General features: G+C 47.3%; 1 protein-coding gene across 7 annotated transcripts in view; it reads left to right on the top strand.

Moving 5' to 3' along the window:
- STRADA (STE20 related adaptor alpha) overlaps window positions 1-17456 on the top strand; it is a 546126-nt gene that overhangs the window by 361439 nt on the left and 167231 nt on the right. For all 7 annotated transcript variants that reach the window (XM_069634117.1, XM_069634118.1, XM_069634116.1 and 4 more), the window contains one exon: window positions 16796-17037. In XM_069634117.1, coding sequence (XP_069490218.1) covers window positions 16796-17037 — 242 coding nt within the window. The remainder of the gene's footprint in view (window positions 1-16795; window positions 17038-17456) is intronic.

The raw sequence follows: 17456 nt of genomic DNA on the forward strand, positions 1-17456 counted from the left end.
AAGAAATGGTAAACCACTCAACTAACACACAACTGAGTGAATTAACATACCGAATAAAAAATAGATAGCAGCGAGATGAAGTAATCATCAGCGGTGAAAATATCACAAGATGCCTCAATTTCAAGTCAGCGTATGGCGTCAACGTTAAGTAATCCAACCTATATATAATCGCTAAGAAAAAGACCAAAAAATCGGTAAATAAAACTAGCACAGGGAACTCCAATAATTAAGTAACTACAGAATCGTTTAAACAGGTACCTATAGAGTGCCTGTAGCACAGCGGACTGAAGGAGAGAGTATCAGCTCAGCAGAACTGCTGTAAGGACGGTCTGATCAGGCAACAGTGAGCGTGGCAACAAGCGTGCAGAAGCGCCTGCAGAGTGAAAAGAATATATAATACGTAAATGAAGTGTCGTTCGAACGGGAACGTCTCACGCCAAAACGAAGGTTTAAACAAAATGCTTACCCGTGGTACAGAAAAAAGCGATCTGTACGAGGTCTATTCTCGGAGCACAGTCAGGTACACAGCAGTTCCGCAGCTCCGGGTCCTACCAAGGCTACCATGGAAACCGCTGGCGCCATGGAGGATAGTAGATAATACAAGTAGAAGAAGGACTAAGATTACTAAATAAAAGTACGGCCATCTTAGGAAGGGCAGTCAAAAATGAAACTGACTAAGGAGAGGTCAGGCATCCAGCCTGGAGAGGTAGAGTACCGTACACGACCAGATGGTCCTGAAAGACATTGTGAAGAAATATATACTAGACATCCAAAAAGCAGAAAAAATATATATTCAATATTCAAAAAATTTATGATAAAAATGGAAGATGTATATATCCCGGACCGTTGAAAATAACGGTGGGAGAGATAGAACAAGTATTAGGGCAGACATGTGGTAAGTCCATATGTCACAAGAAGCAATAATCAGGGAACCCAAACATGGGGAGAGGGAGACATAGTTATGCGAATGCATAATGATGTCAAGCCTTCAGAATGGTGAGCAGTCTGGCCAATCCTGAAGCAGAAAATTGTCAAGGTTTTTAAGTTCAATTTAGATGAGATAAGACACAATGCATCATAATGTAAACCAAATTTCCACAACTTGTGGACCTTGTATTGAACATGTTACAGACCTACTAAATTATATATCCACATAAACTCAAACATATAGTACAACAATATGAAGAAGTGAAGATTCTGTAGATCCAGATTTAAATAGAAACTTATAGACATAACTGGGCACATTTAAATTTTGTTCCCAACATTACAGGTTTTATCACTAGTATTGTCGTGCTTCGTAATCATAAGAAGCAATTTAAGGTAAAGTCCTCATTCAATCCCCAGGACTGTAGAGAGCCCATTTTATCAATCCAGTATGCCTCTCTTTGTAATAGGAGGGACTGGTAATCACCTCCTCTTGTGGGTCGTTTAACAACTTCAAGTACCTGAAATTTTAATTGTGCAATAGAATGCTTTTGTAAATTGAAGTGGCGAGCCACTGGTGAGTACTGGTTATTGCATCTAATGTTTGACTTGTGTTCTGTCAATCTCAATTTGATAGGTCGTTTAGTCTGGCCTATGTAAACTTTTCCACAGGGCCATTTCAATAAGTAGATAACTCCAGATGAAAGACAGGTGGAGTGCAAAAGATAGACCATGTCGAATTATATAAAGGTATGCCCAGATGGAAGAATTTTAAGTATGTTTTGAAGAATTAGGTTCAATTTGATCCACATGTGAAATACTATATATTAGAGGTCTGTGTGTTAGATTTTGTCAGCCAACTCCAGAAACACTGAAACACTTAATGGTGAGATGTCCATATCTCCAGCAGAAAAGGGAGGGGTGTTTTAAAATATATGTCCATGATGTGTCTTTTTTTGAATGAATACTCATTCTGGTATCAAATTTTCGGTGGGAAACCCATCTCATTATTAGAGTGGTCATATTTTTTACGAATATGAAGAGACAGGAAGATTTTAAAGGAAGTTCATGAAATGTTTTAAATGTATATTTAATTTATGAGATTGTAAGCAGGCATTTAGGTAATGTTATTTATTCCAAACGTTTGAATGTAATTGTATAAGATAAATAAGGTTTGTAATAAACTACATACAATAAATTTTTTTAAAAAGTGCTCAGTTTGCACAGAGCACTCTTAATTATACAAGTTAGGCAGAGTTTATAGAACTGCAGTTATTTATTTAGGCCTTGGACAACGCTCATCACTCAAAAACTACGGATAAGTAACACACTAAAACTACTAATGCACATTCACTTTGATGTGCATTGTTAAGAGAACTAACACTTCACTTTTAAGTAAAGTTAACATCACTTTTCAATATACTGTACGTGTAGCAAAGCAAGGGATTAAATAAATACAACCGGTTAAGTAATCAATACTTAGAATGAAGAAGTTGGCAAACACCATACACAACCTTAGAAATAATGTTCGAAGGGATTGGTTCATCTGATGTATTCCACATCTATGACCGGTAATCACCACAGCTGTGCTGCTTTGGAAATTTTTTCCTGTGCCGATGATGTCGATACGCTGTCGTCGAGGGCCTCCGTCGAGCCGACGTTACCGGATGTTATAAGTGGGACGCATGACGCCCGTACCCTCAGTTCCGTTTTTTCGGCGAACGTGTTTGCTTCTGAGATCTCGGCGCGCCTCGGTTCTTCTGAGTACTTCTATCGGTTCTTCGAACTTGTTTGTTTGTGAAGATATCATGTCTTTGTCTTCTACCCCGCGGGAGGATTTCAAGAAGTGGCGGGACTGCGGTTCCAAGATGTCGCTGAAGGACCAACTTAATGCCTGCCTCTGGTGCCTCGGTGAGGACCACGCAGCGGATGATTGTGACGATTGCCAGTCATTAACATCGAAGGCCTTGCAGGAGCGGAAGAAGCTTTCTGTCGGTAGGGTGTCCAAGCCCCGAAAGTCGAAATCCGCTGGGCTTTTGACCGACGATTCGAGAGGCGAGACTGCGTCGTCTGTGCAAGTCCAGGGGGTCTCGGTCCCGGAGTGGGTCCGCCACTCCTGTGCCTCTTCGAGGCACTGGTGGAAGCGCGGTCGCCTTCCCCGTCCTCGTCCGAGGACTCTGCCCGTCGGCAGGTTGCTTATCCCAACAAGCATTCTTCTCCTGCGGAATGGGATGCATTTCGTACGGAGATGATGGCGATTTTCGGGCACGAGCGGTCGGTGTTAGGCAGAAACCTGTGCAGTTCCCTTAGGGAACACTGCAAAAGATTTAGGACTACAGGTGTTAGCAGTAAACCCACTTGGTAGCAGTCTGTACCACCCAGATGTACCTGGTAGCTGTGGCTGAGCAGTCAGACTTCTCTCAAGAAGAGTTAGGCAGTATGCAAAGTATACACAATAGGCACTCCGACACACCAATACAAGCAAACACTGACCAGAGCTTTGGTATCAAAGTATATAATTATTTATTTAAAAACACACTGTTTGAAACACTCCAGCACTCTTGTTGTAAAATATTCTAAACACAGTTACTATTGTAATATATACACTCCTTTTTCCTTATCAGATAAGTCTCAGTAAAACACCACTTATTTTCATACAGAGGTGAGCGCTTAACTAGATGGCACTCCAAAAAGTTTGTGAGAAAGGGAGGGAAAAGACAGAATATGGAAAGGTACACCACTCTAAGATTTAGGAACACTGTTAGCAAGGCAGAAGAGCAAAAGTCACTGGTGAGCCAAAGTCCAAAGGCTGGGCCCACTCTTAGAGAGAGCAGAGCACAAATGCGCCCAAGATCACACAGTTACACTAGGCTTAGAAAGTCTTGCAGAGAGTTCAAAAAGAGTTTAGAGATGCTTAGGAAAGTTTAGCCAGGGTGTCCCAGGCTAACCCAGGTTCGAAAGCCAGGGGCTAAATCTACCCCGTACAGTCGGTAGCAAGGGAAGCCTGGCAGGACGCGGTACCTTAAGTGGGAAGGATCCTCCAGCGGTGGCAGTTATTCCTGGCAGTGGGTGCAAGTCGCATCGTCGTCCAGGGGAAGAGAAGATCTCGACTTGGAGGAAAGATGAAGGTCGTTGCACTACCAGGGAAGAAACCAGCCGCTGAGTTTTCCGGTTAAAGGTGGTACCTTTGTTTCGCGGTCGTGGTAAAACGTGGTCTCCCGGTTGCCGGGGTGCTTGGCACAGACAAGGCGGCCACGAGGTACGTCGGGAAGGCGAAAAGACGGTGAAACTGGTTATCCCCACCAGTCAAAGGAAGAAGACTCTCCGGCGGGAGATCTCCTCTGTCGTTGGGAAAAGTGGTGAGATGGTCCAGCAGGGCTCCACCGGTGGTGGCGTCGTGGCAGGTCGGCTCAGCTTCTCCCTCGTCGGATTCTTAGGTCCTGTGGCGACTTCTGACGTTCCAGTCCCCAAAGCCCTGCTTTTATGCAAAAAAAAACCATTCACTCAGCCTAGCTGTCACTCAAACATGCTAAGTGGTGAGCCGGCCAGCTCACCACTTGGGCCAATCAGGATGGAGTGCGACTTGAGTTGCCTAGGCAACTCAGTCCAGGGTGCCTAAATCTCCCTCCACCCCTCCTAAGTACCCCAAACAGAGTGGCACCACTTTGGAGGGCTTCTGTGGAGAAGCCCGCAAAAAAGTGGAACAAAGGGCTCGATTTGGGTTGGAGTCACAGAAGAGAACACAAACGCCATTTTAGAATCAAGTTTTGGCAAAAAATACCAACCGTAGAATTAATATTAATTAAATAAACCGGCGGTATGTTCGAGGCTACCGTAAATAATTAAATAAAGATAGTAGCCTAAAACAATGGGAAATCCCATAGGAAAATATTTGCGGTTGAATATAAAAAGTAGTATCCACTGCCACCAGCCAAAACTCGATCAGGGGGACGGAGACGGGCCCCCTCGACTAACAGACCCCGGGGCAATTGAATTGCCCCAGCCAGTACGTCCACAATATGATGGTTTGTATTGGTTCTGTTCAGAATTTAAGACTAGTAAAGTCAATGGTGACTTTACATGCCCTGGGAGACAGTAGTCAGTCCCAGGGTATGGAGTCTATACTGGGGGGGGTCACTACGACACCCCTGTGTTACTGCACTGAGGGTGCTGTGTAACACGCATCACAAAAACACATGAAACCCTATGGAGTAAAAGACCCCATAGCCCATTAAACACATCTAGATTCAAAGAAACACACTCAAATCATGCCCAAGAGTGAGGGTAAAAGAGTCTCACTCTTGGCAGGAGAAAAAAATAAACCCCAAAAATCCAGCAAAGCTGCTGGGGGACTCACTAGGTTAGGAAATTTAGCCTAAACAGAGAATTCTCCCTAACAGTCGGCGCAATCATCGGGAGCCTTCGAGGTCCCGATCGGACAAGGTGGATCGCGCTAGCCATGCCCGCTCCAGGTCCCGGTCCTCGACGCCCTCGAGACCGGTGGATCCTGTGAGGTCTTCTAAGAAGACGTTGACGCCATCGGTGCCATGTCCGTTGAGGGACTCTTTCGAGGCTCCGCCTCCAAGGAAGTCATCGACGCCATCGGTGCCGAGGCCGTCGAAGGACACGCTCGGGGCCGAATCCGTCGACGCCCTCAACGCCTTTTGTGGAGGTTGTACCGGAGGTACCCCGTGTGTTGATGGAAACTCCGAGGAAGGCCCTAAAGAAATCGGTAAGGCCTGCATTTGAGCCTTTTTCTGTGCCCTCTTCCAGGGATTTGTTCCAGCCTCTGGATTATATTTCTGAGGTGGAGGAAGGGTCTGAGGAATGTTTGGTTCCTGATGAGGTTCCTGATGACCTGTTATTTGTTCATAGCCAGTTGGAAGACTTGCGTCAGTCTTTGCACGACGCCAGTGGTCTTGATACCTCCTCAGAGATTGGGTTTGGCAGGCCTGAGCCTGGTACGCATGCTGAATCTTCGTACAGGCGACTCATGTCGAGGATGACGGAGTGCTTGGGGTGGTCTGTGCCACCAGTGGATTTTCTGCAGGATAACCTGACGGATATCCTTGACCAAGGTCCACCCACTGACCCGGTTGCTGCCATTTCATATGGCTTTACAGAGAAGGGTGGTGGCGACGGCTTGGACTGCTCCGGAGAGTCTCCCGGCAGTGAGCAAGTCTTTGCTGAAAAAATACCATCCAGCCAGTAGCGACCCCTGCTACTTGACTACGCACCCCACTCCGGAGAGTTTGGTGGTGCAGACGGCTACGACCCCAGCAAAGCAGGCGTCGTACCCTACCATTCCTCCTGATGAGGACGACAAGCATTTTGATGGCTGGGCGAAGAAAGTGTTTTCTTCAGGGGTTATGGCTTTACAGGCAGCCAACTCTGTGTGTGCCTTAGCATGTTTCACTCACACTCTGTGGAATTGTGTCTTTGGCGGCTGAACATATTCCCGAAGGGGAGGAACGGGATGGTTTTCTTGCTCTCGTTCAGGATGGCAAGGATGCCATGTGTGAATCTGTTCAGTCGGGTCTGGACATGGCAGATTGTGTCAGCCGGTCCATGGCGGCGAGCACCGTAATGCGCAGATTTGCTTGGTTGCGGAAGTCGGGGTTTGCTCCTGACGTATAAGCCCGACTTCTCAACATGCCCTTTGATGGTGAACATCTTTTTGGCAGCAAGGCTGACGAGAGCCTTGAGAGGTTGCAGACCGCCAAAGCTGCAGCGAAGTCGTTGAGCGCTGCAGTTCGCCAACCTCTGCTTTTTCGTCCTAGGGGACAGAAATGGAGCGGAGGCTGCTTTCGATACTAATCTTCCTTTGGTAGATCGAGGGGTGCTGCAAGTCAAAGGGGCCAACGTAGGAGTGCCAGAGGTGGAGAACCAGGTACTTGAGGTGCCAAGGCCGCTCGTGCAGTTGCCTTTTTGCCCTCAGGCACTGCCGCAGGTGCTTCAGCTCAGTCATGAGGCCATGTCCCATGGTTCGCCGGTTGGGAGGTAAGGCTGACGCAGCATATTGTAGAATGGTGTGCCATTACTTCAGATGTTTGGGTTCTGGAGATCATAGCCCATGGCTACTGTCTTCCTTTCTGGCAGAGGCCTCACGACAATCCACCATGGAATCTCTTTGAAGAGTCTGGATCCGCTCCTTGCGCAGGAAATCAAATCCCTGCTGGAGAAAGGCGCCATAGAACTGGTGCCTGTAGCGGAGAGGAACAAGGGTTGGTATTCCCCATATTTTTTGATCCGAAAAAAGACGGGCGTTGAGACCCATCATGGACTTGCGTGGTTTGAACAAGCTCCTCAGGAAGGACAAGTTCAAGATGGTTACTCTTTCTCAAGTCCTCCAGGCCCTTCAACTTCAGGACTGTTTGGTGTCTCTCGGCCTCAAGGACACTTACTTTCATGTGCCGATTCATCCCAAGCACAAGAAGTACCTGAGGTTCGCGGTTGGCGACTCGCATTTTCAGTTTCGGGTCCTGCTGTTCGGATTGACCTACGCCCCGAGGGTCTCCACCAAGCTCATGGCATGGTAGTGGTGGCAGTGTATCTCAGGAAAGGGGGATTCAGGTCTACCCCTACCTGGACGATTGGTTGATCAGGGCGCGCTCTCCCGAGCAAGTCCTGGATCATCTGTCAGTCACCTGCCACTCCCTTCACAAGCTGGGCTTCTCCCTCAACTTGAAGAAGTCCAACTTGACATCTACCAAGATGCTCCAGTACATCAGAGCAGTGCTCGACACATCCCTGGGGCAGTGTTCGCCTCCCCAGGTGAGGGCTCATCACATTCTGCAGATGGTGCACAAGTTTCAACATGCCCAGAGTCTCCCGGCGTTCGAGTTCTTGAGGTTGCTCAGCCTCATGGCATCCAGCATTCTTCTGGTGCCAGAGGCCAGGTTGCGGATGAGATCACTGCAATGGGCTCTCAAGCTCCAATGGTCGCAGTCCTCCGGCAGGATGTCGGACCCCGTTCAGGTGCTGCCCTCGGTCGCCCAGGATCTTCTCTGGTGGGCCGTTGAAGACAATCTGATGAAGGGGGCTCCATTTTGGCTACCCTGGCTGGAGGTAACGATTGTGACGGACGCGTCCCTCATGGGATGGGGAGCTCATGCCAACGAGTTGACAGTCAGCGGTCGTTGGTCTCCGTCGGAGTCCAGACTCCATATCAATCTGTTGGAGCTGTTGGCCATCAGGCTAGCCCTGAAGGCTTTTCTGTCGTCTGTGCGGGGGAAGAATGTCCTGATTCTGACGGACAACACAGTGGCCATGCACTACCTCAACAAAAAGGGGGAGGCAGGGTCTCTCCCTCTGTGCAGAGAAGCGATGCAGCTCTGGTTCTGGGCCATCTAGCAGGAAATTTCGATCTCAGCATTTAATCCGGCCGGAGACGAAAACGTCGTGGTGGATGCTCTGAGCAGGCAGAGCATGGTCTCTCATGAGTGGGAGCTGGCTCAGGAGATTCTCCTGGAGATCTTTGCCGTTTGGGGGACCCCACAATGGGATCTCTTCACCACCAGTGCCAAACGGAAGTGCGAAAGATTATTCTCGCGGGAATTTCCTCCAAGAGGAGCCTTAGGGGACGTGTTCGTAGTGGAGTGGTCCTTCCCACTGCTGTACGCGTTTCCTCCAGTCCCCGTCATTCCGCAAGTGTTGCAGAGGTTACAGAGGTTCAGTTCCCGGATGATCCTCATTTCTCCAGCATGGGCCCGGAGAACGTGGTACCCGGAGCTTCTCGACATGTCCATCTGCCCTCCACGCCGTCTTCCCTACCGAGACGATCTGCTCTCATAGGAGGGGGGTGGTCAGGTTCTCCATCCAGAGGTCCAGTCCCTCACCCTTCATGCTTGGCTTCTGAAAGGTTGAGGTATAAGGATTGGGACCTTCCTGAAGACGTGATGGGAGGTGTTGCTTTCGGCCAGAAGGCCCGCAACTAAGTCCCTGTACCGTTGCCGTTGGAGAAAGTTCTGCGACTGGTGCAGGGTTAAGAATGTGGATCCTTTTTCATGCGCCATTCCTGTGGTTCTCTTTTTTGCTTTCTTTAGCCCACAAGGGCCTGCAAGTGGGTACCATTAAGCGTTACCTGGCGGCGCTGTACATATTTCAGCGCTCGTCTGAGGAGTGTTCTTATTTTAAGATTCCTTTGATTTCCCAGTTTCTCAAAGGGCTCACTAATGTGTTTCCACCCTCACATTTCCAGGTGCCCGGTTGGGATTTGGACCTGGTTCTAAAATTCCTCATGGGAGCTCTGTTTGAGCCTTTACATTCTTGCCCTTTCAGACTGTTGGCTTTGAAAACTGTATTTTTAGTTGCGGTCACTTCCCCTCGCAGAGTGAGTGAGTTGCAGGCACTTTCCATTAAGCCACCCTTCACGGTGTTCCATAAGGACATGGTTGTCCTTAGGGTTCGTCCTTCTTTTCTTCCGAAAGTTGTGTCGGAATTTCATTTAAGCCAGAAGTTTGTTCTTCCGGCGTTCTATCCTCCTCCGCATCCTGCTAAGGAAGAGGAGAGGCTCTATAGGTTGGATCCTAGGAGAGCTTTAAGTTTCTACATATCACGCAGTTCCCGGGTCAGAGTGGACGATCGGCTCTTTATTGGATACGCTGGAAGGCGTTTGGGACAAGCTGTTACTAAACAGGCTCTGTCTAGATGGATTTTCTTGACAATTTCTGAATGTTACCGCTTGGCGGGTAAGGACCTTCCGGTAGGCTTAAGGGCCCATTCTACTAGGGGTGTGGCTGCCTCTACTGCCCTGCAGAGGGGTGTTCCTATGCGTAGCATCTGTGAAACAGCCACATGGGCCTCTGTTGTCATAAATCACCAAGGTATCTTTTGAAAAGGATACGGTAACCAAAAAGGATACAATTGGTAGGGCTCTTCCGGATCCTTATTCACACGACTTGATAGTAGTGAAGTCAAATTAGACCTTCCAAAAGATACCACTCTCTGACCGATGAAACAGGCAGAGAGAGGGATCACTGGAAAGGGCGTGGGAGCTTTATAGGAAGTCAGCCTAGGATAAATAAAGTATCATAAGAAATTGTCCCAAATCAACTGACTATAGAACAGCAATATCACTAGTTAACAGCACTGACCTGTAGGCTTAGAACTGAAGTCTTCGCCAAGTCTCTGAGGAAATCCAGGAGTAGAAACAACGAAAAGGAAGGGAAGGTTAGTAAGGGAGACTTATCCCGAACGGCACGAGGCTCACGCTAGATACCGGGTTGGTGCACCACAGGATAGCGTCCAAAGTACTGTGCACAATCGCCTTCAAAAGAAAAACTTCCTTTCCCACGTAGAAACAGAAATATGAACTGAGTCCACCTGTTAATCTCCTCACAGGTGCCAGGGATTAACTCCAAAGCAAGAATAGTATGCGTGTGGAATTACACGTTCAAACAGAGTTCAAAAGCTCACGTGCAGGATTACACGCGACAGAGTTCACGCAGCTGGGACAGCCGCTCTTGCCAGCGTGAGGATTCACACGCAACACCAGGACACGCAACTAGGACCACAGCGTGTAAAGAGTAGAGTAGCTTGCGTGCGATATGCAAACAAAAGTGCACGCAGTCTGAGCAGCCGTACCTGAAGAGTTCCAAAATCCGCATGTGAATTGCCCGCGAACAACGTACACACAGCCCAGGACAGCCGCGCTTGGAAACAGCGTCCACGTGGGATTTCCACGCGACCAACTTCACGTAGTCAGGAAAGCAGCATGTGAAGAAATCAGGAACCCGCGTGTCAGAATACACGCGACTGAAGAACACGCAGACAGTGCAGCCAACCTGTGACTTCCAGACAGCAGCTCCAGGAATTCGCGTGTGGAAGGAAACACGCCGAAGAAGCCAAGGAAGTAACTGAAGAAAATGCGAGGACGCAGATCAAGGGTTTCAGCTACTGTTAGGGAGAATTCTCTCTTTAGGCTGAATTTCCTAACCTAGTGAGTCCCCCAGCAGCTTTGCTGGATTTCTGGAGTTTTTTTTTCTCCTGCCAAGAGTGAGACTCTTTTTCTCCCACTCTTGGACATGATTTATGGTGTTCCTTTGACTGTTAATGTGTTTTATGGGCTATGGGGTCCTTTACTCCATAGGTTCTCATGAGGTTTTACTATGTGTGTTACACAGCACCCTCCGTGCAGTAACACAGGGGTGTCATAGTGACACCCCACCATAGACTCCATACCCTGGGACTGACTACTGTCTCCCAGGGCATGTAAAGTCACCATTGGCTTTACTAGTCCCAAATTATGAACAGAAACCAGTACAAACCATCATATTGTGGACGTACTGGTCGGGGCAATTCGATTGCCCCGGGGTCTGTTAGTCGAGGGGGCACGTCTCCGTCCCCCCTGATCGAGTTTTGGCTGGTGGCAGTGGATACTACTTTTTATATTCGACCGCGAATATATCCCTATGGGATTTTCCCATTGTTCGAGGCTACCAACTTTAATTATTTAATTCTCATAGCCTCGAACATACCGCCGGTTTATTTATTTAATATTAATTCGCCAGTTGGTATTTTTTGCCAGGACTCGATTCTAAAATGGTGTTTGTGTTCTCTTCTGTGACTCCAACCCAAGTCGAGCCCTTTGTTCCACTTTTTGGCGGGCTTCTCCACAGAAGCCTCCAAAAGTGGTGCCACTCTGTCTGGGTACCACAGGGGGTGTGGGAGGGGTTTTAGGCACCCTGGACTGAGTTACCCTGGTAACTCAAGTCGCACTCTTGTGTGATTGGCCCAAGTGGTGAGCCGGCCGGGTCACCACTTAGCATGTTTGATTGACAGCTAGGCTGAGTGAATGGGGGTGTGCTGCATAAAAGCAGGGCTTTGGGGACTGGAACTTCAGAAGTCGTCACAGGACCTGAGAATCCGATGAGGGAGAAGCTGAGCCGACCTACCACGACGACACCACCTGTGGAGCCCTGCGGAACCGACTCACCACTTCCCGACGACAGAGTTTACATTCTTCTCTTCGCATCCCAAGCCGTCTTGTGGTCGAATTGCCCGTGCCAAGCACCCCGGCAACCGGATAGCCACTTACCACTGGACCGCGAATAAAAGGACCGCTCCTTTTACCTGAGAACTCTGCGGCTGGTTTCTTCCCTGGCGGTGCAACAGACTCCTGTCTTCCTCCCCGACGAGATCCTCTCTTCCCCCGGACGAAGCACCGACTTGCATCCGCTGCCAGGAACAACTGCCCCCGCTGGAGTATTCTCACCACTGTAAGGTACCGTGTCCGCCAGGCCTCCCTTTCTAAAGATTGCTACAAGGTAATAATAATCCCTTAACCTTCTGGACTGGGCTGGCCGCCTTGACCTTCTAACTGGTCCCTTTCTTTTGGTCCAACTCTTTTTGAACCTTTGCAAGACTCTTGTGCACTTCAACCGTGTGACCTTGGACACATTTCGTTCTGATCCTCTTAAAGTGGATCCGGCCTTGTGAACTCTAACTTCACGTTTTTACTTGCCTCCCTCTCTTGTTTTGTTCTTATGAAAGTGTTGGGATCTGTTTCACATTATACTCTGCTTTTCTCTCCCTTTTAAAACAAATTATTAGAGTGCCATCTGCGTTAAGCGCTCACCGCTGTCTGAAAATAAGTGGGGCTTTACTTCAGACTTGTCTAAAATTCTTCTAAGGGAGTGTATATCTTTTTAGTGACCGTGTTTTTGAATTGCTTACTATTAGTGCCTGCGTGTTTTTCTAGATGTGGTTTTTAATAAATAATTATATCTCTTTTACACCAAGCTCTGGTCAGTGTTTACTTGTTCTACTATGTTCTTTTGACCTATTGTGAATACTCTGTATACTGCCTAACTCTTCTTGAGGGAAGTCTGACTGCTCTGCCATAGCTACCAAGTCAATCTGTGTGGTACAGACTGCTACCAAGTGGGTTTACTGCCAAACACCTGTAGTCTTAAATCTTTTGCAGTGGTCCCAGAGGGAACTGCACAGGTTTCTGCCCAACAGCTACCAAACGCCATAATGGTTCAATCAGAAGCAGCGAGCGACGTATTCACGCTGCTTTTGAACATACTGCCAAAACACACGTGACTAACCAAAATCACGTGAATTTAACAACGTGAATAATGCAGACGTCGTTTTCACGGCAGTGCATCAAACAATCTCCATTTAGAATAGAACGGTCTAGCAGTTCTATGAGCATAACTCGTTCTGCGTGAAGATGTTGTTCCAGGCCCATGGGTACTATGTCCAGCATGCATGACATCTGTCCATACTTTTGTCAAACGCTACTCCTTGGATTCTATCCATGGGCAAGATCTGGCCTTTGGCAAGGCGGTCCTCTGTTCTGCAATTTAATTGGGCATTCTAAATTCTTTCCCACCGCCTTACGTTGGTACTGCTTTGGGAGTCTGTCATAGATGTGGAATACGTCGTAGGAACCAATCCATTCGAAGAACAAGTTACGTTCTTACCTGGTAACCTTCTTTCTATGGGATGTTCCGATGACATATTCCACATCGCTCCCTCCCTACCTGCCCCTCTACAGAATTTCTTATGCGTTTGAGGCTTTCGTTTCCGCAGGGCTTTCTGTAGTCATTCTGGAAGAAGATTGGTGCCACACGTTCTGGCAAAAAAACTATAACTGAGGCTATGGGCGTCGTGCGTCCTACTTATAACATCCGGTGATGTCGGCTCGACGGAGGCCCTCGACGACAGCGCATCGACACAGGACGCAGACATTTTTTTTCCGAAGCAGCACAGCTGTGGTGATTACCTGTCATAGATGTGGAATACGTCATCTGAACATCCCATCGAAAGAATGTTACCAGATAAGAAAATAACTTGTTCTTCTATCCTTCGGACGTCCTTCCCGATCGAGAAAAGAGGCCTATGGCCAGTAGAGACACAGGTTCCAATGAAAGTCTTTTCAGGAGGCTGTGACTCTCTTTAGGATGATTGTACAAGTGTTGGCCTGCACCAACAAATAGCTGCAAGTGTTCCAAGGTTTAAGAAAAACAAGAGGAAAGTCTTTAAAAGACCCTCTCCCAATCCAACCACCTTACAGTAGAGGATACTAGGCAAGATAACCACTGCTCAAGGCTAGGCAAGGGAGAGATGGGGCTAGGCATTGGCACCTATAAAACCCTATGGAGAGAGGAGAGGGCAAAACCGGTATGTTTACTTACTTTTTACTCTGATTCACTTAGGGGGCACTGTAGGAGTTCCTGAAATCGCTGGGCCTTCTAGATTTGTGCCTTAGTTCCATTGGAGGAAGCCTGGGGGTCATGGTTGCAGAGGTTACTTAAGGTGTTGGGTTCTTGGGTCCGGCTAGTGCATGGTTCTGTGCTCTGATTGACTAAATTCTTGACAGTCGGACACACAGGACACACCGACTGCGAGACCACCACTTCAGTGATGCGACTCAGGTGACGACCAGGGATGATCACTTGAAGAAAATGGAAGAAGGTGACCTGTTGGGGAGAATTCTCAAAGATGTGCTAATTACCTTAATCTTAGAGACCCCCAGCAACTTTGCTGGATTTTGAGGACTTGATTTTTTTACCTGGAAAGAGTGTGAGCCTTTTTTCCCCACTCTCATGTATTTTGATGTATGTTTTACTCTTGTGTTCTTGGATTATGGAGTTTTAAGATGACTCCATAGGTATCTTTTCATGTGTGTTACACAGCACCCTCAGTGCAATGACATAGGGATGTCTTTTTAGACTTCCCAAAGGATATACCTTCTCTGGGATCAACTACTGTTTCCGAGAGAATGTAAGGTTAAATTGACTTTACTAGTCTTTTTAAATTCCTAGACCCAGCACACACTATCTTCCTATAGAGTGCTGCAGGGGTTAACTAGTATCCCTGTCTAAATACTCATGTAGCAGTTAAATGCTACCCTTTTCTATCGAAATGGCTGGTGGTAGTGGTTTTACAACAAACTACCATGATTTTTCCCGACCGCGAACACCGGTAGCTAAAAATGGCGGGAGCCATGTTTTTGAAGATGGCGCCTTAAGCCCCTTTGTTTCAACAGGTCCCGGTCTTCTTTTTTCGCCATTTCTTTTTGGAAAGGTCCTTCTAGTGTTTGTCTCTGTGCGCCAAACCAGGTTTGGTCCCTTTGTTTCTATGCTTTTGGCGGGCTTCAGGACTGAAGACCGCCTCTGGCGTCTGGGTGTCTGGGGTGGGCAGGAAATGAGGGAGGTGCCCAAAACTCCCTGTGCTTAGTCTCCTAGGAGACCCATATGCACTCTGGCATGATTGGCTGGCTGACTTTCCGGCAAGGACAGCCACCCTGCTGGGTGAGTGGCAGCTAGGTTGAAATGAAAGGGAGAAAACTGTTTAAAAGGCGAGTCTCTTGGACTGGAAAGCGAAGTCAGCCTCTTGAACTTTAAACAACAATATAAAAAGGACAGTAGTAGGAACATTTAAGTTTCAGTTGGCCACCAGAGGATGCAAATTGGGCAAAAGAAAGCCCAAGGTTCTAACTAAGCTTTATAGAGCTAGCAGAGGGCGGTACTGGGAGTTATGGGCCCTGGAGACCAAGTTAAAGAGCTGAGCGCAGCAAGGTCATTTAACAAGGTCTTCAAGCACCTAACCTCCCGGTATGCCTGACGCCGTGGTCTATAAAGCTATTATGTCCCAAAAAAGGCAACCTGCCTGGAGTGGTTACTGATAACTGGCTAGTTCCCAGTAACCACATCCAAACATGATGGGAAGGGAGGGGCAAGGTTTAATAATCAGCCCAGTCCGCATCGACCAAGTCAGTCCCAGCGAACATTGCAGGCAGCAAGAAGGGAGGGGCAGATGACTGCGCCCCACCCCAACTAGGTAAAGAGTGGTTGGGGGGATGCAGGTGATTGCCAGTGCCTCGTCTGTGAGGTGTGACCCGGTCAGGAGTAGAGTGTAAAGTGGCCTCATAGGAAAGTGTTCCTCCCGGGGAGAAGTGATGGGGCCGAATGAATCTTCACAATGCCTACTTGGTAAAAGTAGTTCCTCCAGAACTTTTAAAAAATATAAATAAAAGTGAGAAACATTTGCCACATGGGTAGGCATACTAGGAGAGGAAACGTTTTTGTACAAAATTCCTAACTCTTACTATATGCGTGGCATTGTAAAAGCTAGTGAGTTAAACGGATATGGTGCCATAACCAAGTTTGCTTTCTCTGGCTATCCAGTAAGTCCCTCATTAATATGAATGAAATTGTTGATCATCCCAGTAGATGTTGGGTGAAGCAAATAACCTGCAGAATAAATTAGTTGGGAACACTGGACTGGTGTAGCAGAGTGGTGATTTGCGCAGACCAGGTTGCCATCAGGTGCCTATATTAGCGAGGATTGTGCATAGGTGAGGGGTGGTTCGGAAGGCATTTTTAGTCCTTGCTTCACACGGTACAGTTATTCTATTTTCTTTTTTAAGTAATTTTTTTTAACCATGCTTGCCTTTATGTATGTCGTTTTTGTTTTAGTTCAGTCTTCCAACCACTTTACTTCTGCTTGTTAATTCTAGTTACAATTGCGTGTATAATTCTGTTAAAAAAAAAAAAAAGCCCTTCAATTACCCCTTAAATTAGGGAAAATGTCTGGCATGGACAAACTCTCAAATATTTGCTCCAGAATAAGGGATATTGTGTTATGTGGTTTACAGGGTATGCTTGACTGGTTTAATTGCATGGTTACAAGCCCCACAGATAATGGCTGTCTTTTGAATTTGTTTTTACCTATCTACAGTTTATTAATTACAATTGGAAAATAACCTTCAATATGTTAGGATTGGTTGACTAAATGTGAACTCGGCATGTCGTTTTGTCTCAATTTTATAATTACTATGGTCAAACATTAACCCCCTTATGTACAGGCACCAGTCCTAAAGTAGCTACTGCTCACTTTTGGGTGTTGTTCTTTTCAGATGTTATTGGAAAAGTCTAATGGGACGGTTCCATGCCTACTGGACACCACCACCATCCCAGCTGAGGAGCTGACCATGAAAACATCACGTTCTGGTGCCGATTCTGGAATTGGTGAAGTTACAGCAGCCAGCAGCAGCCGAACTGCCAATGGGGAACCTTCACAACATCCTTACAACCGCACCTTTTCTACACATTTTCACAACTTTGTTGAGCAGTGCCTACAGCGGAACCCATGCATGAGGTAATGTGGGTAGTACAGAGTAGTGGTTATCCGACTTGCTGCTTTTGCAATGCTGTAAAACCAAAGCCTTATACCAGATTCTGCAACCTTTGCCTCTCCAGATCGTTTGAGCTACACCTCCTGTCAACCCTAATCAGGACAGCCCAATGGTGAGGGATCATAGACGTTGTACTCCAATACATCAGAATAGCCAATCCCCTGCTCTATGGTCTGCAACCTTTTGCTCTCCATTTGTTGTTGACTCAAGTCCAATAAGCTCTATCCAGCAGAGTCAATGGCAGGGGTATGGGATTTGTAGAAGGTGTCCCTATTATGGATTAAATCAGCCGAAGACATTCTAATTTCTTAATCGTAGCTCGCTGGCCAGGCTTTACCATTCCTCCAACAAAGAGGAATTGTAATATGGTTCAGATGTGTCC

This window comes from Ambystoma mexicanum, chromosome 13 (assembly GCF_040938575.1).
Source record: "Ambystoma mexicanum isolate Mex_15411 chromosome 13, UKY_AmexF1_1, whole genome shotgun sequence".
Lineage (NCBI taxonomy): Eukaryota > Metazoa > Chordata > Amphibia > Caudata > Ambystomatidae > Ambystoma > Ambystoma mexicanum.